Source organism: Xenopus laevis, chromosome 3S, assembly GCF_017654675.1.
Source record: "Xenopus laevis strain J_2021 chromosome 3S, Xenopus_laevis_v10.1, whole genome shotgun sequence".
NCBI classification, from domain to species: domain Eukaryota; kingdom Metazoa; phylum Chordata; class Amphibia; order Anura; family Pipidae; genus Xenopus; species Xenopus laevis.
The window spans coordinates 61,802,292-61,827,754 of record NC_054376.1 but is presented as its reverse complement, the minus strand read 5'-3'; the positions used below and the strand labels follow the sequence as shown (position 1 = coordinate 61,827,754).

Genomic DNA, 25,463 nt, shown 5'->3' with positions numbered 1-25,463 from the left:
AATTATAATGACTGCTGAGATCCTGGAGCTAACATATATAGTTCAGCTTATTGTTGACAACTAGTTACATTTAATTATATTTAGGGGCATAAGTTAAGTAAGCTGTGGTTTCAGTCTGTGTTTTTAAACCCCCGTGTCTAATGATTGATGAATGGCAGGACTATAAGGCCACAATAGTAAGCAGAATAGTAAGCAGAAAGCAATAGGCCAGAACTGCTGGCATACTAGATACTACCTAGCAACAGGGACCCTATAACTGGTTATTATAGAATTATTATTTGAGATATAAATCTGGTATTCCTGTATAAAAATGTGTGGCAGGACCCAAGTAAGCACGGGTTTGCTATGTTACTTCCTAGAGAGCCAGAGCTGCAAGTAATCTAAAGGCAGCCAGCTATTCATGGGTCAACTGCGGTGTTATTCAGCTAAATAATCTTCATCAAACCCAAGGTCACATTCTTTGATAATCCAAATGCTATCTTACATCAAGACATGCTCCAAGGTTCCCTTTGTGTGTGGCACATGCCAATGAATTACAACTAATAAAATGAGCAAATTACACTCCCACAAAAACAATACAACACAATGTATTTACCAATATGGAATACATTTTGTACTAAGTAAGGTAGTAATGTAAAAATCAGCTAAACAATTTTGAGCACATATGGAAACTTCCCATTTGCCAGAGTTATTTAGTGCCAATAACTAGGATGCTACAGGTCCTCTTGAAAGGTTCAGTTAAATGGCAAGAAGTGGACTCCAGTGTTTGGTATACAATACAGATTTATGACTACGAATAGGCCAGCAAACCCCCATGGCTACAGAATATGGTAGGATTTCTAACAGTGTTGTTATTTAATGCATATATATAACGTTTATGTAAATTATGTAAGTTACCTTGGCCAAGATGGTTCAGCTGTTGTGGCTGCTGGAACCAGGGCGTGCAGTTGCAATTAAGGTCCACTTATAGTTAAAGTGAAAGAGCATTTCTTACCATCTTCCTTAGAAAAGTCCTTGCCAGGTGATTCAAGGATTGCCTGAAAGCCTTTGAGAATAATGGATAAAAATGAATAATAATAATTGTGTTTTAGGTCAGAAAGAGTTTTTATGATAAAACAGAGAATCATTTACCCTAAGCCTCCGCTTCTCAAATGGGCCCTTCGTCAGGAAATATTCTAGTAAATGTACAAATAATATGTTGACATAATGGGTTACCAATTGGATATCTTATCTGTAGCAGGTCATCTATAAATCCTAGCATGCTCTGTACTGCTAAAAGACAAAATACTGGAAATTGTCAAAGAAAGTTACAGGGTTACTTGTTGGAAATCTCAGATTTTAGGTTTTTTTTAGGACCTGTGCCCCACTTTTGTTTTCTATTGTCTGTGCCCCACTTTTGTTGAACTTGGATTGAGATGTGCAAGTTAAAAGCAGTGCTTAAACCTTACAGAAAAAAATCTACTCATTAAATCATGGGCTCTGCTTTAAACCATGCTACTAAATATTGTTACTCTGGGTAATAAAAGTAGTGCAGTACATTGATAAATACCAGATGACTGAGGGCTATCTAAATACAGTAAACAAAAGGTAGCTACCAAAACATATTACGTGGGACTGCTTTTCTCTCTCCCCTTCCCCCAGTTATGTCCAGTTCTTTCCCACATCAACGAGCCCTCTTGGAAAATGTGACTGTCCCCATACGAAGATTTCTATAAATAGCCAGCGGCCAGCCTGTGGTGTGAGTGACAGCTGCTCCTGAAGACTAAGCCAGGGCCAGGAAGGAATCAGTCCGGGGAAGAGACTCGGCAAACACACAGTATCTACCCAATTCCCCAGAAATTCCTCCTTGTCAAAGGAGCTGACACTCTCCTTCCTGCACAGTAAGTTTTGGGGGTTTGCTTCAGTTCTAATTGTCACAGCTCTATAACTTAGCAGGAGTTTTAAATGTTTACATTCGTTTGGTTTTTGTTCACTCTTTTAATGCCATTTGTTCCTAATATTTTCAGTTATTATGGGACTGGTTTTAAACTATTTAATATATGAAACTGGTAATCTTTGGGGTAATATTTGCTATAAGTTAGGAGACATATTCTCAATGAACATTAACTTTTTATTTTTTTACTTTTTAATGGTTATTAGCTGTTTCCTAAATGGAAGCCTGCTGAAGCTATATTTAGTGCATTAAGCACGCAGCTGTCAAGGCTGCCGCCTCTGTCCCATGCAATCATTCTCCCCAGATTGTAGACAAATGCTTTCTTTGGGTTGTGCATAAAAAATGCACAATATTTAAATGGAGATATTTTTTGGAAACCACTCTAGTTTGGGTTTTTATGCAGTAAAATGATAGAGCACCTGTTCAACAGTCATTACTCAAGCAGTTAACTATTGGAAGAAGGGATGGGTCAAATCAGGAACAATATGCATTGATTTTTTTTCTGTGAGTATTTCATCATTAAAATGTGTGAAAATACTTGCCAACACACTATTTCCATGATGTTTAAGTACTACTTATTGCTAGTTCTTTGGGACAAAGCAGTCAGGTCTCAGCTACTTTCCATTATATATTTATTTACAAATGGCAGTGTTTTAAAAAATATTTGTAAATGTAATTGCAAATGAAAGCAGTATCTGATTATTGTTTTATCGGTTCTTTGGTTGATCGAAGGAAAATTGTTCGATTCAAAGGATTTAATCGTTCGATCAAACGATTTTTCCTTCAATCGTTCGATCGTAGGAAATGCGGTAAATCCTTCGACTTCAATATTCAAGGTTGAATGATTTTACTTCGACGGACGAATATCGAGGGTTAATTAACCCTCGATATTCGACCATTAGTAAATGTGCCCCTTTGTGTATTTAAGGTATGATGATGAAGTTCCTTAGAATAATATTTTTATAATGCAAAAAAATCAGTTTTTGGACAGAAATACCCTTTAAACAGCAATCCTGTAAAACTGGAATGGTGCAAATATATACAGCACTGCACCTCTCTGCAATATCAATATGCATTTATTTCTTTTGTATTACTATACTATTCTATAATTTAACCATGGTGGATACATTCAGGGTTTCTTAATCTACTTTTCAGGGATCTCCACTTATAAAGTGAATTTTGGTTAATAAGAAACTGTAATTCTAAGCAGCTTTCCAATAGAAACAACATGTTCAGTGGTTTAAGGTTATTTGTATATTTAATTATAATTGAAAGAAATATTTGTTTATTCTTTAATGTTCTCTGGACTCAGAGCTGGTTATAACTCTTGAGCAATGTGGCATAAATTAGTTCTCCTGGTATTTTAATTAGCTGTGACCTGGAAATTCATACCCTGATTATTTACATTTTCACTGAATGACTGATCTGCCAGATCTGCGATGTGTGACCATATTATACTTTTCAGCACCAAATGTCCCACAAACATGTAACAATATTATTGTGTTGTTATAATTAGGCACTTGAACATGAGATGGACCATTTTCTACATCCCTTAGAGCAATGTTAGCAGCCTTAGAAGCACAATTAACTCTGACAGTTCACAGCCCTTTGCAGTGTCTCATGTCTCACTAGACAGTATACAGTTTTTTTGGGACTGGCCCAGGAAGCTGAGATTACATTTTAATCCATATCTTTGCAGCTACAACTGCAGATACAGTGATACTTAATAATTCAGTGCATCTTAAAAAGGAGCTCCACCCAACAAAATGTTTTTATATGTGTAATGAAAAAATGTAGCTCTAAGTAACTTTACAATATATGGTACAATTAGATGTAATTGCTATTTAAAGCAGTATCTGTCTGTTTACAATATCTGTACTACTGCTTCCTGTAACATGTAGCCAAAGCATTGGCTGAAGGAAAACTGAACAATGAATTGAAACCAGAGAACAGAGAGGGATAAGCAAATGCTTCTTTTGATTGCAATTATATGTAGAATGAGCCACTGGAAATATTTTTATTTTTCTTCAATAACTCTTAAAGGCACATTGTTTACATATGTACGGTAATATTATTCCAAAATTAATTTCAGTCACATAACTTCAGATTGGCATTTCAAATTTGTAAGCATTTATAGATAAATATCTAATCCCGATATACATTATATGCTTGTATATTAAGTAGATAAACATATTGCTTACTTTATTTTCACTACCCTCTTTTGCTCATTATATATTATGGGGTTAATGCTGCCCAATCTTTGCAATATACTAAGGGGGGAAATGAAGAAAAGATAGACTAACGTAAGGGAAGGGGGGGGATAAGTATAAAGGTCAGGGGGTAAGTACAGAGAAGCTAGATCTATAAGTCATTCTGGTCCTGTTTGTGCTGTCTCAAGTTCCACCCACAGAAGCCATAACAGCTCATTTTAATATCCCTTGCCCTGTAGATATGCTCTAATGGTCTCCATTGTTCTTATCCATTTCCAATGGAAATATTAAAACTAGATTTTGAAAGTTGCTTTGGTAGGTACTTCTTTCATTATGCAGAACCACTGTAATTAAACATTTTAATGGCTTTATAATTATTTGTAAATGCAATTACTATTAAAAGGAGAATCTGACTGGCTGTTCTCTGCACTGCTGATTATGACTCCTGAAACAATCTAGTAGAAGCCAGAGGAGAACAGTCTTTTGCTGTATTGATACAAGAGCTGCTTTTATTTTTGGTGGAGATGCCCTATAATGGAAAGAAATAAAGACAGGGAAATTACCTAAAGGAACACATGATGTTAAACTAGTCTACACATGATGTTAAACTAGTCTACACATTTTGCACTATAATCTTCACTATAATCTTCATTTGCACTATAATCTTTTTTTTATAGTTAACGTTAGTCCTAGTTTCATGTTTTAGATGTTATGGTCATGTTTATTATATAAGTACTTGAAAGCCAGTACCTATGGTGCAACATCAGGGACTGCCAGAGGACAAAATAATTTATTTGTTGTTCCTCAAATTGCATAAACATTTGGCATCTTTGTACAACATCTCTGCTATTGGCTCTGTGCATGAGCGAACGGACTAATAAGGCTTATTGACTAACCCAGTTACCTATGCTAACCAATGTTTGCTTTTAACTTTTTCTGACTGAACAAAGCTACTCCATGAAGTGGTTACTTCCCAGATGCAAATTTACTTGTGTCTGCACACTTCTGGTTGCAGCGAGAAAGGAGGTGCCATCAATCATATGTTCCTAGTGCCGCAGCTCACATAAATGCAGTCATGTCAAGAGACTGAGTGTGACTGAGTTTAGACAACAGTAAAAAGATGGATGAACTCAGCTGTGCAGACAGCACACACATTGCAGTACAAACCAGGTCTCCAGAAAGGAACTGACTAATTATGAAGATAATTTTTCCTTATGGAAGTATATACATGTGAATGCAGGGGAACAGAACATAAAAGTGTTGATTCTCTTCAATAAATAAACAGTTATGTAACAAAGTAAATGTTTCCCCTGGAGACTTGTAACCCAAAGGGAATAATCAGCAGTTAGCTTTTCTATGAAGATAGGTAACAAGATAACGTTAAAGTTTGTGCATAAGCCTGAAAACTTTTTATATACGACCATTTTTGTCCCAATGTCCCAGGACAGAAGTGTGAATCTACAGCTTACATGACAGACACAGACAGATGGCAGTTTATACATTGCTTTTAGAAATGTTCAGTGTGTCTAAAAAATATTATTGTCATTAAAATGTCATGACCTAAATGCTCCTTGTTGGTGTTACAGCTGTTCCTCTTTCAGCTCATATGGTCCAACAGGCTTAGTCATATAGTGGTCAGATGCCTCCCACTCATGCTCTGGGTGTAAAAGCCAGCTAGGAAATGATTACACAATAAGGAGCTCTTAGATGAGATGTACTAAGTGCTGGAAAACTCACCTGTAACAGTTCTTTGACAAGTATCATGATATTGTGATATTGCTATCCATTATCTTTAATATTTGCAATTCGTTATGGAGACCCTTATGGGGAGTCACCTATGGATTAGAACACCCTGTAGTTCGATTTAAGGGTGTGCGCCTTCTCCCTTTATTTTTTATCATGATATTGTGAAGCTGATGTTATTGGAATATTTATTTTTATAAAGTGCTTCTAAGATTTTTTGTTGACTGCGATCCCCTTCCTTGTAGAGTTCAGCCTTGGAACCTAAAGCACAAAAAACTACAGTGATTCCGAGAGAAATAAAACATATTTGCATATAGTTTAAATAAATAAAAAGGTGGTCAGGACCCCAAAATTATATAAAAAATTCCCAATATTTATAGAGCATTAAAAACAGTGGTCACTTATTTACAAATCACAGTTGTAATTAATTAATCAGATATTCACATTTGTGTTAACTTTTAGCATGTTATAAAATACCATATTCCTAGCAACTTTGCAAATGGTCTTCATTATTTATTTTGTATCATTTTTTGCATTATTTGCCTTCCTCTTCTACAACTTTCCAGCTTTTAAATGAGGGTCACTGGCAACCAAAAAACTATTTTATCATTATTACATTTTATTCCTTTTATAATTATATTCAGTCCCTCTCCTTTTCTTATTCCAGGCTTTAATTTAAACCACTACCTGGTTGTCAAGGTAAACAAGACCCTTGCAAACAGATAACTGGTGAAATTCCAAACTGGAAAGCTGATGAGAAAAAAGCTAAATACTGAAAAAACATAAAAAATGAAACCAGTTGCAAATTGTCTCAGAATATCAATGTCTGTGTCATGCTAAAAGTGACTTTAAAGGTGAACAACTTCTTTAATAATGTGAAATGCATAAAGATTGAGTTAAACTGGTTAAATTGCTTTAAATTAGTATACATTTGATTATAAATTTATGTTTAATGATTTTCTAGCGTAAACAAACAGTTTTTGTTCCATTTAAATTGAAGTTAGTCTTAATGCCACATTTGTGGGCTCTACCACACTCCTATCACAAGAGTGAAGTAACTAGGAGCCTTTGCAGTCAAGGAGCCTGCATGCTTTATTTGTCTTGTTGTCTGACGCTAGGGTCAGAAATAGCAATATTTAAGTTTTTGCTTCAATTCCAAGATTTGAGAGGCAAAAAACTGTGAATTGGAATTTCTGAATTGAATTAAAAATTTGCATGTAAAAGCTGGTAAGTCCATATAATGGTAGTTGTAGTAGGAAAGTTTAAGCTATTTTTTAAAGCAAGTTTTCATGTTCAATTCAATATGTGGTAGACTCATTGAAAATGATGGCAGAATGTGATTTCACAATTTTTCTTTAGTATTCTTTTTACAAAATTTAACGATTTTCATAAGTGTCTATGAATTTGCATAGACACTTGCCCCATTTTTATTTTAAACGTGTGAGCTTATTTTTAAAATTGTGCAAAATGTAATGTTTCCACACAAAATTATTTGTGCACATCACAATTTGTTGCATGCAGTGACTGCAAAATTTGTTTGAGTGCACAAGCACACATCTTAGATTACTCTCATCACAAACCCCTCCTGCACCTGAAGTTAGCAAATTTATTCCCTTGTCCCGTGGAGGATGTAGTCCTGGGCCAATGCTGGACTATTCTACATAGCTGGCCCTGTATTTATTTCCTTTAGCATTGGTAAGACTGCTATTAAGGTTGCTACGAGTGAGAAGGGGAATTAGTTAGATTCTCTGTTACAGAAAATCCTGGTTTTGTTGTTACTTTGTTACTGTCAGTATGTAAGCCTATAAATATCTCCAGACTAAATAGACTGAATAACTTTTAGGGCTAATATACACTGGTGTTTCTGCATGTTTGATGTGTGCTTCAGATATATGGTTGAGCAAACCCAAACACATCAGCTTATTGATGCTTATTTGCATTTGTAATACAATAAAATAGGGAGATGTGTGTTTAACTGAAATGTAAATTGCCCATGTGTATGAGCCTTTAATCTTGAGCAGACTGGTGTTTTTTTAATCAGCAATTCACAGGTTTAGGTTATATATGGCCGTAGAATTCAGAGATCTTGTGACATGTGTCTCTTTAAGGTCTGCCAGTAAAATAAATAATGGCATAAGGATTAAGAACTACCCCATTTTAAAGTGCATTACAAGTTTTAAAACTGTATATAATATTTTTTTTAAATGCCTTTTATCTATTAAAAAGAGACAATTTAAAATCAGTGGAGGATGGCAGACGCCAGTGACTTCTACATTCTACCCTCAGGTAGAGCTCCTATTCTTAAAAAAAAAACTTGTCAGCCCATAATATTTTCCATGCTGTCATGTTCTTTCCTTCTTCTAGGTGCTTATTGCTAGACAAGTGTGGTACAGTTATGTTTGAAAAATTACTGTAACGAATATGGTCCCACCCTGCGCTCACAAGGCATCACTGAGAGAATAGGAAAGGAGCACCATCTTTGGTTGGACGTTTTTGGTCACTGAAGGCTGCCTAAATATTAACCATACCAACAAGTTTAAAGATGTTTCTTGCCCTTTTTTAATGGGGTACAGTGCATTGTATAAAAAATATTATAATATTATTATTATTTTTTTATCTTATTTTTGTTTCTTATTATTTTGTTCGCTATGTATCCTGTTGTTTGGAAATGTCTGGGTGGTGGTTCAGTCACACTTTTATTGCATTAAAAACCCATTTTGCAAGTTTGGTAGAGACATAATCTATAAGACACTGCTGTTAGTCTTCTTAGGAAGCCCCTTCTTGGGTAGATGTTCACGTGGTACAGAGTTACCATAAGGTGTAGCAATGTGTTTCTAAAACAACTTCCTCCAATAATATTTGTGAGAATGTTGACTGCACTGAGCAACATCTAAAGCCTGGCCACATACATTTTCATCCAAGATATGAATGAGGAATGCTTGCAGTTTGCTATTGAGAGTTAGATAATGTTAGCTGTTCCCTCTGTGACCCTAAATCCACCACGTTTTTTTCCTAGGCATTGGTTATATAAGTCAGTGTAACCAATGAGTACTGGATTAGGGTTTTACTGTACTTGATATCTATTCCTTATCTCTTGTACATCTCTATGTTAAGGATTTCAAAGCTTAATTCTGTGATGAAGCTCTATATTTCTCTGTAATTTGTTCTACTGTTGACTCATCTAAAAAAAATATTTCTCAGTGTCATATGCTAAGATTCCTTGTTTTAATTATGCAGGCCCATGTGGGTTCCAGAAGGCTCTGTGCTACAAACTTAAGTTTGCTCACCTTATATTATTTAGAGAATGTACTCAATAATAGCACCATCTATATTTTATTTAGACACATAGATATTTTGCAGTGCTTTATGGAGACTTCAATAGTCACATTGGTGTGTCTGCATTGAAGGAATCCAGTGGAGCTTACAGTCTAAGGTTCCTACAATGCAGACACTAGGGACCATTTTATCATGAATCAACCATTCTGCTCGTATGTTTTTGGAATTATTGAATTTACTTGTCCAACTTTAACGTCCAAGCCAGGATTTCAAAATTTCTTTTTGGGTGTGTGTTATCTCAATAATTATACCAACAATTAATCTATTAGAATGTCTCCCTCATTATCTCTTACACTCAGGGGCAGATTTATCAAGGGTCGAATTTCGAAGTTAAAAATACTTCGAAATTCGACCATCGAATTGAAATACTTTGACTTAGAATTTGGGTATCCTGCGGTCGAAGTAAAAATTTGAATTGAACGATTCAAAGGATTTCAGCGATCGATCGAACGATTTTACTTCGACTTCCAAAAACTTAGCTAACATAGCACTTCGGCAGGTTTAATTTGGAGAAGTATTGAAATCTACGTTTTTTTAAAGAGACAGTACTTCGATTATCGAATGGTTGAATATTGGAATGATTTTACTTCGAGTCGAAGTCGTAGTATCCTATTCAATGGTCGAAGTATCTAAAAAATTACTTTGAATTTCGAATTTTTTTACTTCGAAAATTCCCTCGAATTCACTTCGACCCTTGATAAATCTGCCCCTCAGTGTTAACTTTATTCATACATATATAAACAGAGGAAAATTCTCTAAATGTCATTCCATTTGAGACCATCGAATGCTACAAATTACCTTTATTTCCATCACATGGCTGTCATATGAATGGGTATGTCATAACTGTCATGTATATGTGTATAGCATTTTATGCAATAACAGCCCTGAATGATCTGGCATGTGTTGCTATGGCTAGCAGTTCTATTTTTACAGTTGATATGCGCTCCTGTTTTTTTTACAAACAAGTACTTTCATGGTAAAGTCTGTACTATAAATCAGGAGGTAAAGCTTACAGTCTTTCTAAAGTTTTTATATCACTATTATGCATTATTATGCATGATAATTCACCTGTAAACTAAAAAATGTGGCAAAATTGAGTATCTTCCCTTCAGGATAGGACACTTATGAAAAATTAAAGTTGCAGGGCAGAACTGTAGGACATGTGGCATACATCTGTCATAACAGTACTGTTTGACGGATGAGGTATGGCCTGAAAAAGGTATGTAGGAGAAATTTCTATTCCCAATCTATTATTGTTCACCAATCGGCCAACACTATTTAAAAGCATACTATTATGCTATGATATCCCTTATTTTAACAACTTTATTTACTTATGCACCCTAGATATCTTTTGTACCATTTTCTGGTTTCATTTCCCTTTATTTAGTGTGCTTAGGTTATAATATTTAGGGTTACGGCATAGAAATGTGGCAAACAATGTTAGGCTGTCCTGCCAGAATACCAGATCTCTCTGGGGGTCCAGGCCCTAATGGAACCCAGCCAATGCAATCACATTAGTTCATTTTTATTTCCAGCATAGATACATATTACAATCTACCAAAGTTTGTCTTCAAATGCAATGTGAACACATACCATATACTACTATCTACATCTAATTGTTATGAAAGTGCGTATTGGTTGTTAGGTTTTGTGGTGTGTCCTAGGAGGCCCTAAACTGGTGACAGACCCAGATATTTTTTGTGCTTTCCATTGTACTTTAATTACAGTGGTTTCCTAGTGTTTCACTTGCAGGACTTTTAACTGATTTTCCAAGGGCCTTATGTGCCAATTATGAGATAATATTACTGTTTGAGTCAATTTTGAGTTAACTTTCTGATCTAAAGATAGATTTCATACTAGGGATTATTCAGTTTTTACCAAGTTTTTGTCTTAAAAGGGTTTGCAATTGTGCATCAGTTAAAATGCGCTAGCTTAGTTAATTGTGTGACTATGTATATATATGTATACATATAAAACTGATTGCTGTCAAGTTTTAGAATCTTTGCCAGAAAATAGGTATGTGGATAAATGCATATTCTGAATGTAGGGTACTGTGATATAAAATGAATTATAAGGATGCATTTGATGGTATGCTATGACCCACAACATGAAAGACATAGTTTCAACTTGGTGATAGGAGATATATTTACCAATAATCTGTAGGTTGCAAGTTAGCTGAGCTCTGATGATTCGATCCGGCGGTGGCTTAATAATAGCTACAGAAAAGAGTTGGATTGTCACGCTCACTAGACTTATTTTTAGTACCTTTCCAATCTGTGCTGTTGCGTACCCAATTATTTCAGACTTTATCTCATCTTTGAATTTTGAAAAATTCCATACTGTACAGTAAAATTGCATGTGTTGGATTTTTGCATTGCAGTGATAGTCTGTTTTTTCATAATTATCTTGTTTATTTTTTAAAGTTATTGTAAATAAAAAGTTCGAGGTGTTTATTTATTGTCCTAATACCCATGGTTCTATAATAAGTTTCACATATGTAGCATGCAAGTGGTTTATGATTGCTAAAAATGTTTGAACCCCAGATTGAGTTCCTTCTGACCGTGCTGAGCTAATTTTGTTGCCCTGAGTCCTCTTGTGTCTCAGCCTGTGGTTTAGTGTCCATTGGCCTCACATGTAATTTTGTGTTTTTTTTACCTTCATTGGATGCAATTATAATTAAAGTAAGGACATTTCCAAAATCAAACATTAGGAAGTGGGCTACTTTTTTGTGGAATGCCACTTGGAAGTGGGCTGGTATGGGGTACCCAAATACATTCTGTTTACAAAAATATCCCTAGTACACAGAATTAATGTCTCCCAGAGTACCTAAGGATTTGTGACCATATACACAGAAAAAAAATGTACAAAATACCTATTTCTATTAAAGAATAAGAACTAAATTTTGTTTGTGCATAAAAGGATATTATTACATTACAAACTCAATTAACAAGCAATCTCTCTCATAAATGTATAACATCCACGTTACAGACTCAGTTATGTGCAAAGTTACTTACAGAATTAATTATGTAAAACAAAAACTTAAACAGAAGAAATAATGGTGTAACTAACTAATGCATGCTAAGATAGATTATAATGACAAAATAGATTCTTGTGAAAGAAAGCAAGATTTTATAGTGCAGGATTCATTCTATCAACAAAATGAAAATATAGTTTCACAAAACAGATAAAATATCCATTATGTGAAACAATACTGTTAGTCACATTACTGAACCAATAAGAACAAAGCTTATTGCTCTATAACAAACATGATGAAAAGTTGCCAGCTCTGCTCCACATGGCTGCATTATCGCTAACATATAGGTTACTATCTGGCCTGCTGTAGAGGGTGTTCTCTAATAAAGAGAATGTATGTGGGACAAATGGCAACCCATAGGCTGGAGCCACATAACTACAGGTATGGCACCTGTTATCCAGAATGTCTGGAACCTGGGGTTTTTCAGGTAACTTATCTGTCTGTAATTTGGATCTTCATACTTTAAGTCTACTAGAAAATAATGTAAACATTAAATAAACCCAGTAGACTGGTTTTGCTTCCAATAAGGATTAATTATATCTTAGTTTGGATAAAGTACAAGGTATTGTTTTATTATTACAGAGAAAAAGGGAAAAAGCTGACAATGACTTTTTGTCCAGGTGCAACAAGAATTATCAAAAGACAATGGTAGATGCAAGTATGTCCAAGTATTAGAAATTACAGGATTAAGACACAGCCTGCACTGCTCCAGTGCAGTTACATAAAGCAACAAATAAGATATGTGCTTCATGTTATAACTTGTAGTAGACTATTGCTATTGGCAACTGCACAGGTAAGTATTTTAGTACCTATGATAGTCCAATAGTCAACACTGCTACTCTAAAGAAAGTCCAAAATTACAAGGTCATCTCCCAAAGACTCAATCTTAATCACATAATTCATATTTTTAAAAATGATTCCTTTTTCCCTCTGTAATAATAAAACAGTACCCTGTACTTGATCTGAACCAAGATATAATAACCCCTTATTGGAGGCAAAACAATACTATTTGGTTTAATTCATTTTTAAATTATTTTAAGCAGACTTAAATTGTTGGTAATTCAAAATATGGAAAGAGCCCATATCTGGAAAACTATATGTCCTGAGTATTATGGATAACAGGCCCAAACCTGTATAATAACAATGTTGAAGCTAGAAGACCTGGAACCTTTTGCACTATTCAGACTACTATATAACAATATACTCTATTAAATAGCCATGCTTGGAAAAACTACAAATCCTACAATCCACTACAATCTACTGTCACATGAGTGTAGCAGAGGCAGATAGAACATGCAGTTTGGTATTTTTGGATATTCAGTCATATCACTCAATGCTTCACACTAAAACTTTTCATCACTGCCATGTGCTGAGATACTACAAATACATGATGCACTGTAAGTTATCAGCACTAAAAGTAACAGGGGTGACAATGGAGATTGCTGAATGCAGAGATGTAAGTACAAGTTAATAGGCCCACACTAAAATCATTTTAGGGCCCTCCAATATATACCTTACACTACTGGGCCCCAAAGCAGTTGTGGAACCAGTATGCCATACTGTTAACCCTGGATAAAGGCATCAATGCATTAATGATCTATCTAGTTATAAATTGCTGCCATGAAACAGAGTAATATAAAACAGACTTTAATTCATATTGGGCATCCTTCATGTGCCCTTGTGAATTGTTCATGTTTGAAAAGACCACAAAGTTAATTATGCACTATTTTACCTTTTTTTTATCATTGCAGACCACTGTTGTTTGTCTAAATACCACCACAGCATCAGGAAGCATTGGCAATGTACGTTGTACAAAACACATTATCTATTAAAGAGCCAAATTTCCTGGTTGAAAATCGGAAATCCAGCTCTTAAAGTTACTGGGAGTGGCTCTTTGCCAACCCTGGTAACTGCTGGGGCGCTACTGCCTGCCTCATTGGTGCAGCACCCCTGGGGATCAGATTTTGTAACATCCCACAAAATCTTGTGCTATTGCAGGGCAATATTTTGTGGATCAGATAAAAATAACTTAATGTCTTAGGGGGAAGCAAAGTTGGAAAAGGCATGTGTACAGTGGCTGCAGATGCTGTGAAACACAACAATATTTTCTGGCCCCTCTGACAGTTGAAAAATTGTGGCCCTTAGACATTCTGCCTGCTGCCTGCTGTTGGGTTATTTATATAATTGTGCTTGCTTGATGACTGATGACATCAGAGATGGGCAGGCCAGGCATTGGTATATAAATAATGATGTCTTGCTTGGTCAGTTTTGATCTATGTTGAGAAAGAATGCATGGCACAATTTGGTGCCAGATAGGAGTGAAATCGCTGGGGCAGAGGGAAAGCCTTCTGAAGGCAGATATAAAATACAAGGCAAAGAGTATGAAAACTTCTGAAATGTGTATAATATTATATTTAATTGATTGTTTTTTATGATGAACATTGTGGTCTGTATATATCTTGGTAGTTTGAACTTACCAATTTTGCAACAATATTGTATTTTACAATAATAACGACCATTGAAATATATTTCTGTTACTAAAACGAGAACAATCCTAAATAAAGGCTGTACTCTTTTGATCTCCAGATTTCAGACTGTAGCCTTCCGTTTTTCGTGACCAAACAAAGGAAAAGATATATAGGATGGGTACCCGAAGACCCATGAGCCGTACATCATCTACAAATGGGAGGTACTATGACTCCCTAGGAAGCAGCAACGGCAGTGCCAGTGAAAGTGAAGATAGTAATGGGTCTGCATACAGTCCCCGACCAGATAGTAGAAATTATCTGCTGAATGTGAGACCTGAGAACAGGTAGGAAGACTTGATTTCTTATGCATTTGGTAGAAATTGTCTGCCATTAATGAGCTATCCAATAAAATGTATATATGATAAAAAGCTCATTTATGTCTTGTAATTAAAAAGATTTTCTCCTCAGATTATACAGAGTATACATAAAATCTACATCCACATCTACATCCAAAAATGCTAGGCTTCTTCTTTTGGAACTTTTCCTGCACACTGAATATCTGATTGAAATGCCTTTTAATTACATTTTTGCTGAGTTCTTGTTACTTTTGCCATATAATTCCAAAATTATCTTTATGGCACTGGCACAGGGGGGATTCTTTGCATTTGCCACCTGCTCAAATTTTAGCTTAGATGGAGGGCAGCAAAGTGTTAGTAATTTTCCCCACTGACTTTAATGTTCATTTCCTGGACCTTGCCGGTGCAGTTGTAGGTTCGGCAATTATCACACTACAGGGCAGATTTATCAAGGGTCGAATTTCGAAGTAAAAAATACTTTGAAATTCGACCATCAAATTAAAATACTTCGAATTCGAATATCAAAGTCGAAATATTTTTCACCGAATTTGGCCATCAAACGATCAAAGTAAAATCTTCAATCGCACGATTAAATTGTTCTATTGGAACGATTTTAGAGTACGATTGAACGATTTTACTTCGATGTGTGAAGGCTTAGAAAAATGGTCTAGAAGGTCACCATAGTCTAACATCGCACTTCGGCAGGTTTAATTTGGTGAATTATTGAAGTCGAAATTTTTTTAAAGAGACAGTACTTCGATTATCGAATGGTCGAATATTCAAACGATTTTTACTTTGAATCGTAGTATCCTATTTGATGGTCGAAGTATCCAAAAAATTACTTAGAATTTTGAATTTTTTTACTTCGAAAATTCCCTCGAATTCACTCAGACCCTTGATAAATCTGCCTCTACGTGTTTCTAAACTATAAATGCTCCCTTTCGGCTCTAATAGTATTTGCACATTAGTTCTTAGTCAAAAATACAATCACTTTGTCCTAATACAAAGTCACGATGAACCATATCTAGTAATGAGTTTAAAGCAACTAGGCCTGCTGAGTAATCATGAAAACATTTGACCACTCATTTTATGCAGTTTCTTTATGGTGGAACATTCTCCAACATTTTAAGACTCTTAAGGATATTACAGTATATAATGACCTGGATGAATGAAAAGTTTCATAGGCATTTTTGCTAATTTTTGAAGTACCCTGAAACTGGTACACGGAAATCAGAGGATGGCCAGAAAACTTGTGGATTACAGGAACCATCTACACTTTGTCTACGCCTGGATTCCTTAGTAAAAGTTCAAGATTATCCTACAGAAAACCCATATACAACTACTAAATAAACAATTGAAGCAGAGCAGCTTCTCCACTGAGGTGCTAAATCTAAAGATTGACCATTGAAACAGAGGTTGGCAGTTAAACAACCTGCTATGACAAAGTGCGGTTGACTTCACAAAGTGAGCATGGCTAGCCCAGCATACCAAGGTACCATTCTACTATCCTGAGAACAGACAAATTAACATTGAGGTGGAAAGAAAATCACGACATCCCAGGGAACATCAAGGATATGTGGGTATATAACTTATCAGACAAGGAAATCACAGAGCGAGAGAAGTAGGTACTAAATAAGGGTCTAAACTTCTACATGCCACAACAGTATGTCACAGTGGTGGTTTCAGCAACAAACATAGGGGCAAATTTACTTACCTCCAAAATTGCGCCAGCGACAGCTTCGCTGACATCGCAGCACTTTGCCAGGCGTAGATTCGCCAGGACAACGATAATTCACAAAAATCCGAAGTTACATCCAGGGTTCCAAATGCTTGCGAAGTTGCGCTAGTGATAATACAATAAGCAGTTCGAAGTTACGCTAGCGATGCCTAATTAGCATACGGCGTGAAGTTAAAGTACAATGGTTGTATATGTTGCAATAACTACATTTCAAAACATAAGGCCAGGGAACCTTAATAAAATAAAATAGAGGTGTTATATTGCCCTACACATGAGCCCACTGTATAGTTTAGGTGCCATATGTTAGGAAATGTAGGGGGGAAGGAGGGAACCCAAAAAAAAATTTACGATCTTTTTCAGCCTATCACGTAAAAAGTAAAAGACGCCAGCGTTTTTAGGGACTTGGAAAAATTTTCAACTTTTTTTTGAGGCCTCCTGGCGAAGGCAAGTCTGGCGCAAGAGGTAACGTTCAGTAAAATCAGCATCTTAGTGAATTTGTGTAGTTACGTCCATTCGCCTGAGCGAAAATTCGCCTGCCGTTAGAGTGCAAAGTAGCGTTAGAGTCTATCTCCTTCACTAGCGAATTTATGCCAGCGCCCGTTATTAAATCGACGAAGTTCTGAAATGACGTCACGCTGTCGAATTCTCGCCGGTGTTAGTCACTTCGCCCTTTAGTAAATTTGCCCCATAGAATCTTATATCCACAACAACATACTTGTAGATGAGGCTAAAAATATTACAGTGTCAGCTTTACTAGCTAGTGTTAAAACTTTTCCTTTCAACCTAAGTATGTGAGAGAGAAAAGCTTTGACACAACTTACTAAGGACCCAATTGACACCATACTGTCTGCAGATAAACAAAATGCACAGTGGAGCTGCACACATAAGACTATCATTAAAGGTAGTCACACTACTCAGGGATTCTGATACATAGGGACTATTTCAGAGGGAGTGCATCCTACTAGCAGTTACAAGAGAAGGGGTTTAGACTGCTTGCAGCAGCTTGAAAAGGTCAGTGTCATCAATTCAGCTTTTTATTACCATCTCTACCACTGGAAAGCCACCCCATGCCTATATGACCCCCATATACATTTAAGGCAATTGTCAGCATCATCAGCAACAGTGATGCATAACATTGCATATATGAGGTTCCAGTTGTCACTGAACACTTAGGGGAAAATGTAATAAAAAAATTCATAAATAAGAATAAAACATTGCATTTCACAATATCTTATTCTTTAATAGATAGTTATTGCATTGCAAATTTAAATTTTTCTGCATTCACAGTCCATTGGTGCAAACTATTAAACTTGCAATCGTTCTTCCAATGGAAGATGTGATCTCTAAACAGTTTCCAGATTTGCTTAATCTTGATTCACTCAAATAACTAGTTTTTACCTTACCCCAGGAAACTCAGTGGACAATGGCATGCTGTTCACAAGAGAAGATGTGAAATGCCTCAAAATAACGTGTTTGGACTGTGAAATATGAATTAAAGAGGAGGAAACCTGAATATTGTAGTATACAGGAAACCTGTACAACCTCACCTTACCCTGATTTTTTGCTGTTTTTCCCATCACACATTGGAACATAAACAGGGAGATTTCATACATCCAAGTTGAATCTTGGACAGCCGCTGCTGAATCGAAAGACAAGGAATATAATCTTTTCAAATGAGCTTTAAAGGAGTTGTTCAGTGTAAAAATAAAAACTGGGTAAATAGATAGGCTGTGCAAAATAAAAAATGTTTCTAATATAGTTATTTAGCCAAATATGTAATGTATAAAGGCTGGAGTGACTGGATGTCTAACATAACAGAATATAGCCCAACTTCCTGCTTTTCAGCTCTCTTGGTTTACACTGACTGGTTACCCTGGTTACCAGGCAGTAACCAATCAGAGACTTGAAGGGGGGCCACATGGGTCATATCTGTTGCTTTTGAATCTGAGCTGAATGCTATGGATCAATTGCAAACTCACTGAACAGAAATGTACCATGTGATCCCCTTCAAGTCGCTGACTAAATCAGATTTAGAGAGCTGAAAAGCAGGAAGCAGTGTTCTCATTCAGAGACATAAAACTCTCTCCCTCTCTTATTTACAGAGCATTTTTTAGAATTATCTTCTGTAAGGTATCTGCTTTAAGGCAATGACTTATATCCTATTCTTGAACATGGTTTAAGAGCTGAATAATCAACTGCATTTGCAGTAAACATGTCACTCATTAGGTTACTTTGCGCCTCAGATGAACTGGTTTAGTTAATCATTTGCCACAGCTGTTTTCTGCCTCTGCAACTTAATCTTTAGGGAGGTGGCAGACGGGGAGATTAGTTGTCCAGCGACCAATCTCCTCTACTGCAGGTGACTAATTGCCTTCCTGTCCGCAAGAATATGAACTGCCGGCAGGATTGAGGCAACTTCGGGCGACTTCGGAAATCCAAAGTGATTTGCTTGGCTGGGAGAGTAATCTCCCCACCTGCCACCACCCTTAACTTACACTGTTCAATCTATTATCAGTCTGTAAATGTTCACAGATGTGCTGTGCGAAACCATATGTTGCTATATAACTTTACAGTGTATTGATGCATTATGCAGGAAAGGGATTTGTGATCTTGGCAGATCTGGGTGGTTACTTGAGGCCACGGATTTGGAAAACACCTTGTGCTCTCTCCGATTTAGCTTCTAAGTGGGACATGGGACAATACTGAGCCAAGGCTAGATTATACTGGGATAGCAAGAAGTAGCATAAGAAATAGGCACACTCATTACACTTCGGGGCACATTTACTTAGGGTCGAATATCGAGGGTTAATTAACCCTCGATAGTCGAACGATTTTTAGTTCGAATCGTTCGATTCGAAGTCGTAGTCGAAGGTCGAAGTAGCCAAAAAAATTATTTCGAAATTCTAAGTTTTTTTTATTCTATTCATTCACTCGAACTAAGCAAATGTGCCCCTTCATCTTGCTTCCTACCCCATTTAGTATTACAGATAATGTATTATGCAATGACATTTTACCTCCTTTACAGTATATAATTTAGCTAATAGAAAAATAATGACCAAAACAAATCCTTTCTATGAGAAATGGTATGTGGTAATGTTGAAATGGCTTAAGTTAGAGTACTTTAAAATCCAGTTAAAATATCCAGTTCTTCTATGAGTAGTAAAGCAATGTAGGGAGCTAACTGCTTATGCAGCAAGCCTATAAGCCTATAAGCTACTACAGAAATTATCTATAGAAATTAGAAGTATAGTATCATGATGTATACATTAGCCTCTTGGCGTCTTCAACAGGAGCGGGGTCACCCCCTGATTTGAAGGGGTCAGTAAAGGAGTCAGGTTTACGGCCAAGTCTAAATAGTTCAGTTTATTCCTGCTCTATTGGAATTCCCTAAGCTTCCCTTCTAATCTTCCAATACATTTTGGTTCTTAAAATGGGGCTGAAAAGCATAGCATTATATTAATCTAAAGACATACATTATGTTGCAAGCAAAACTGTTTTAAACAACAATAATCCTATGCAAGTTCATAGAGCCTCCCCATGAAGCAGAGTTTGTTAAGAAAATGCCACTTCTCTGCTAGAAAAAAGGCTCTGTGGTCATTGATAAAGATGCTTGATATATTCCAGTGATTGGTCCTTCACATAGCAATACAAGAGCAATTATGCCATACCACCCAATATTCTTCAAACTTGAAATTCCAATTATAACTGTTGCTGGAAATAGCTCCAAAAATAGAGCAGGGTAGAAAAAAAACAACCTCCAAAAATAATAATAGTGCAGTACTTTACTATTCTTTGTAGCACCAAACTGTACCGTGCAAATATCAGTTGAAGTAGATTTATTAACAGATTTGTTATGTAAAAAAGGTGGAATAATGTGCCACACATTGCCATTTTACAAAACTTTTACACCGTTTTTTCAACAAATTTAGTTTTACACAGCATAATAAATAGGCCCATAAAACTACCACATCAGTGATAAAGTCAGAAAGAATAACACGTTTCTAAAATTCATTAGGCAGAATAGGGAATCACATATAAACTCCGATGTACTTGTGCTCACAGAAGTTTAAAGGGGTTGTGTCCATTTTATAACATACTAAAAGTTATCGTAAAGGTGAATCACTCCTTTAACTGATTAGTAGACTTATCAAATAAAGCATCCGGTACATCAAAGGTTAAAAACAGGATAGTTCCCTCTGACTTTCTTTTTAACTATAGAAAGTGACATGTGCAAGGACCTGTTTAAAATATTTTAATTATGAAAAAGATTGCACTTACAAACAATTATTTTAAAAAACGCATATCAGTTGGCAACAAATCTCTGTTGCGCTCAGTGTTTTGTCAGCGTCCTGAGTGGTCAGCTGACATCAACACACAAAGTTCATATGTGGATTTGGAATTTCAAGTTGGAGATGGAAGAGACTTGTCTGTCTTTGGAGTTTGGGGAACACTTGAATTGGAACAAAATCTTTTAATTTTTAGTAATATTCTTCTATAAAATATACCCACACACTCAAGCTGCCGGTAACTTCAGGGTTCCCACTGCGGCTGGTACCAATACGCACATCAGACTTATACCAAAATAATCACGCAAAGACATTTAGTACAAGTGCTAGAAATGAAGGCATCTGAACTTGGAAAATTTTTAACACAGAGTAAACATTGTGCTCGTTTTGACACACTGGGCACGATTGCATCAGATGGATAAGGGCAACTCCCCCTCCAGCCCACAATTACTCTGGAATTGTGGGGGAAAATACTGCATTGTGGCTACAAAACATGTAAAATTTCAGCCAAAATTTAAATTTGCACACTAACGTAAGTTTATGACCCTGTTTATTTTTAATTAGTTTTTGTGTTTAGATGTAGAAGCTGGTGGCTAAATATTAAACCTTCCACTTTATCATCCCCCTAACCAGAAATTGCATTTTAGAAGCCCTGCATTACTTTCCAAATTAAAAAAATAAAGATAGTAAGGTTGCACAAAATGTACTTTGAATATAGAACCTTTATTGGCATCCCTACTTGAATAATTTAATTTACCAGCTATGAATATCGGGTACTATATATATATATATATATATATATATATATATATATATAGGCAAGAGAGAAAAACCGCACCAACAGGTCTTTATACAAAATAGAAATCCTTTTATTTTAGAATAGAAAGTTTTTCTATTTTTGTATAAAGACCTGTTGGTGCGGTTTTTCTCTCTTGCCTATGTCTATTGACACATGTAACCAGCACACAGGCATTGCTTTTTTCGGTTATCCGTGTGCACTGTACTCAAATTTGCTATATATATATATATATATATATATATATATATATATATATATATATATATATATATATATATATATATATATATATGCACTGTATATATATATTATACTATACAATATATGTCAAGAAGTATACTGTATAATGATGACTTTACTAATATGAATTTGTCTCCTTTTATTTCCAGTTTTTAATTCTTAATTTTGTTTCCATTATTTGTTACTTACTTACTTCATTTTGTCACATTTGTAGTCCATTTTAATATCATACTGTATATGTATATATATATATATATATATATATATATATATATATATATATATATATATACATTTGTTTGCATTGGTACTTCTAACCTGTGTTTTGTTATGTTTGAGTTTTGCATCAGTGACTCATTTATTTCTCCACTTCACTAATATGTAACTATTTGTTCCATTTGTGTTTATTTCGTTCTCTGGGGTGTGTTCACATTGCAGGATTGGTATGATGTCTTCTGTGTGGGGCAATGCTATTTTGTCATTAGTGTTCCTCTATATTTTGGACTATAAGGAAGGAAAATGCTGGAATGGAATGTTGGTAATAGCAAGGGACTGACCCACTGTATTGTTATTGTTATAACCTTTTGCCCTCTAACAAGTCATGTTAGTGTGGATAATTGGAAAGTCATCTTGCATAAATATATTTGTTCAGACTATGTAAATGTAAGACTTGTGGCAATGCAAATAAGGAGGTGCTAAGAGAGACGCATGTAAAGATAAAAGAGAAAATATGGTTGGTACAGAAGATGCAGAAAAATGGAAAGGCCAAAATGTAGGATTCAGGAATGGAGAGTGAAATACATGTGGAGTAGTGTAAGTCCTACAGGTTATAAGAGCCAATCAGCAGGCCACAATTTACTGGTCACTTATTCAACAGCAAGCATCTTATTGGTTACTGCACCTGGACAAACGTTATGCCATCTATTACATACAGGGCATAAAATATACTTTCCCCCATATGCAAAAAAAGGGGCTAAGTTTGCCCATGAGTGGTATCCCATAGCAACCAATAAGATATTTGCTTTTAAACAGGTGACAGTAAATGCTACCTGCTGACTGGTTGCCAGGGGATACTGCCGCTAGGCAAACGTAGTGCCTTTTATTACATAACCCCATTTGTGGTCTATAATATAATGAAGGTAATCAAAGGAAAAGTCAGCAAGTTCACGACACATTTTGATAACTTAAGTCTTAGTGCCTGAGGCTTTTTATGCATGGGAGCATGTGCTAGCTGGTACGTTTTTGTTTTTCTCTATGCTTTGGAAATTGTTCTGAAAGTGGCCCTTACAATCCAAATTAGTAAGCAATGTTGATTGTAAGCATACTTTTTGTGGGCTTTACAAGGGCTCAGCCCCTGACAAAATTTAAACTAGGACAACAATTGTTGTTATAGTTCTAAAATATGAACAAAACTATTTAAACAAAACTACAAAAATCATGTATTAGTCTCCAGATAAGTTCAGTCCACCATTACCCCTAATTCCTGCATGCTGTAAATTGGGCCCTTCACATTATCTTATTCTGCTTTGGAAGTTCTTATTTTGGATGCCCATGGGGCCTCCAACCTTAAAATAACCTTAAACAGAGCTTTTTTCCAAGCAAGGACACCTTTTTTAGTTAAATAAATCATTTATGGTTTCAAATTCCAAAACTAGTCAATATCAAGTCCCTAGTGTGATTATGTGGTCTTGTTTTGTTAGTGCACCCATCAATGGGTAATGCCAACATGTCCTTTAAAGACAGATGCTTAAAATGTAATGGTAGAAAAAAGCTGTACAGGATATAGCTAAATATATAGAGCTAGAAAGACTGCAGAAATGCACATTTGAAAAAGGGTTGAAAACCCACACTTGAATGATTGCAAATGCTGGTGTCCATTTAAACCACAAAAGTCTTTCAGATGTTCTGAAAAAAACCCTATGTTTTTAATATTTATTTTCAATCTCCTACTTAAAAGGAACATCTTGGCTTTTATGTGAAATTGGTATGTGAAAGTACAACAGAGATGGAAATCCATCACATAACTTGACTCTTGGATTTCACTTATATTAAGCAAATTATACTAGGTAGTATATTTATAAAGGTGTGTACTTTCCTGTGTACTTTACCTTTACTTACTATACATACCTTTATCCTACTGCCATTTGAATGCATTGTTGTGCAGCCATACATGGGCCCAGCAGCAACTGCTCTTTACTTCCCCATCTATACCATGCACTGGCCGAGATGGTGCATTGGCAAATTACATTTTTAAACCTGCCAAATCCTCAGACTGGCCAATATCCAAAGTACACGATAATAGGTCAGCATCGATGGACCAGCATACACACGCAAATAATTATATGGAACTTTCATATATTTCTAAACCCTTAAGTAATTGTTTATATATGGCAGAGTTTAAATTATGTTATAGAAAGAGGAGCTAACTTGAAAACAGCTCCATAAAAACCATTGTTAAATAACACAGCAGTTTATAGCACAACAGAAAATGTTCCCCACCTGAGTATGCCCGTGGCCTGAGGTGGCATAAAAGTTAGTTGTCGTTAAAGAAAATACAAACTTTATAAAATTTTATACAAAAGTCAGCTATCTCTTTGTTATGGATTATGGAGTGTAATGCATGGTTCCCAAGGACAGCAACAAAACTTTTTTTTTTGTTTGTTTTTGTAGTTTACACTAACGTTCACACAGCTAGAAATATATCCCTAATTGTTCTTTTGCTAATGCTTTTCCTGCTTAATGTTTTCCAAATGTGCCGGTTTTCTGCTTGCTCCAGTCGCTCCAGCTTCAGTCGGTATTCAAGCTATACACCAGGAAGGTAATGACCCTGCTTCATTGTCTGGCTGATTGGGTGGGAAAACTATTGTAAATAACTCAATTTTCTATTGTCAAAGGCAAATTATTTGATTAATAGATATGAAAACTTTATACCTCCTTATACAAGGATTATTTTGTTAACACATTAGAACTTATACTAGCTCGAAACACAGTATAATTTCCACTTATTGCACATATTTTATAAGTGGAAATTATACTGTTTCGAGCTAGTATAAGTTCTAATGTGTTAACAAAATAATCCTGTGTCCCCTATAAAAACACCTAGGTTTTAAGTGTAACATTTCCATGCCTTTAGGACTAAGCATGGTTTGCAGCTTTTGTCACTTGCCTTCAGACCCATTGCTAAACTAAAGTGTATATCTATCATCAGATATAAGGTTTGCCAACAGCTGTAGCAATATCTGCTTGCTTCTCAGATGACTTTTCATACTGAACCAGTTCTGCTACTGTGCTCTGTTCAGAGGGAAGCAATTCCAAAGCCA

General features: G+C 35.7%; 1 protein-coding gene across 2 annotated transcripts in view; it reads left to right on the top strand.

Moving 5' to 3' along the window:
• Positions 1 to 1,790: 1,790 nt before the first annotated feature.
• The window catches only part of alpk3.S (alpha kinase 3 S homeolog), a 56,590-nt gene continuing 32,917 nt past the window's right edge, over positions 1,791 to 25,463 (top strand). Inside the window, exons 1-3 of one of the 2 annotated variants that reach the window (XM_018255628.2) lie at positions 1,791 to 1,880; positions 14,843 to 15,068; positions 24,920 to 24,961. In XM_018255628.2, the coding sequence (XP_018111117.1) occupies positions 14,899 to 15,068; positions 24,920 to 24,961 (212 nt within the window). In that variant the 5' untranslated portion in view covers positions 1,791 to 1,880; positions 14,843 to 14,898. The remainder of the gene's footprint in view (positions 1,881 to 14,842; positions 15,069 to 24,919; positions 24,962 to 25,463) is intronic. The other variant, XM_018255629.2, reaches the window with a different exon arrangement.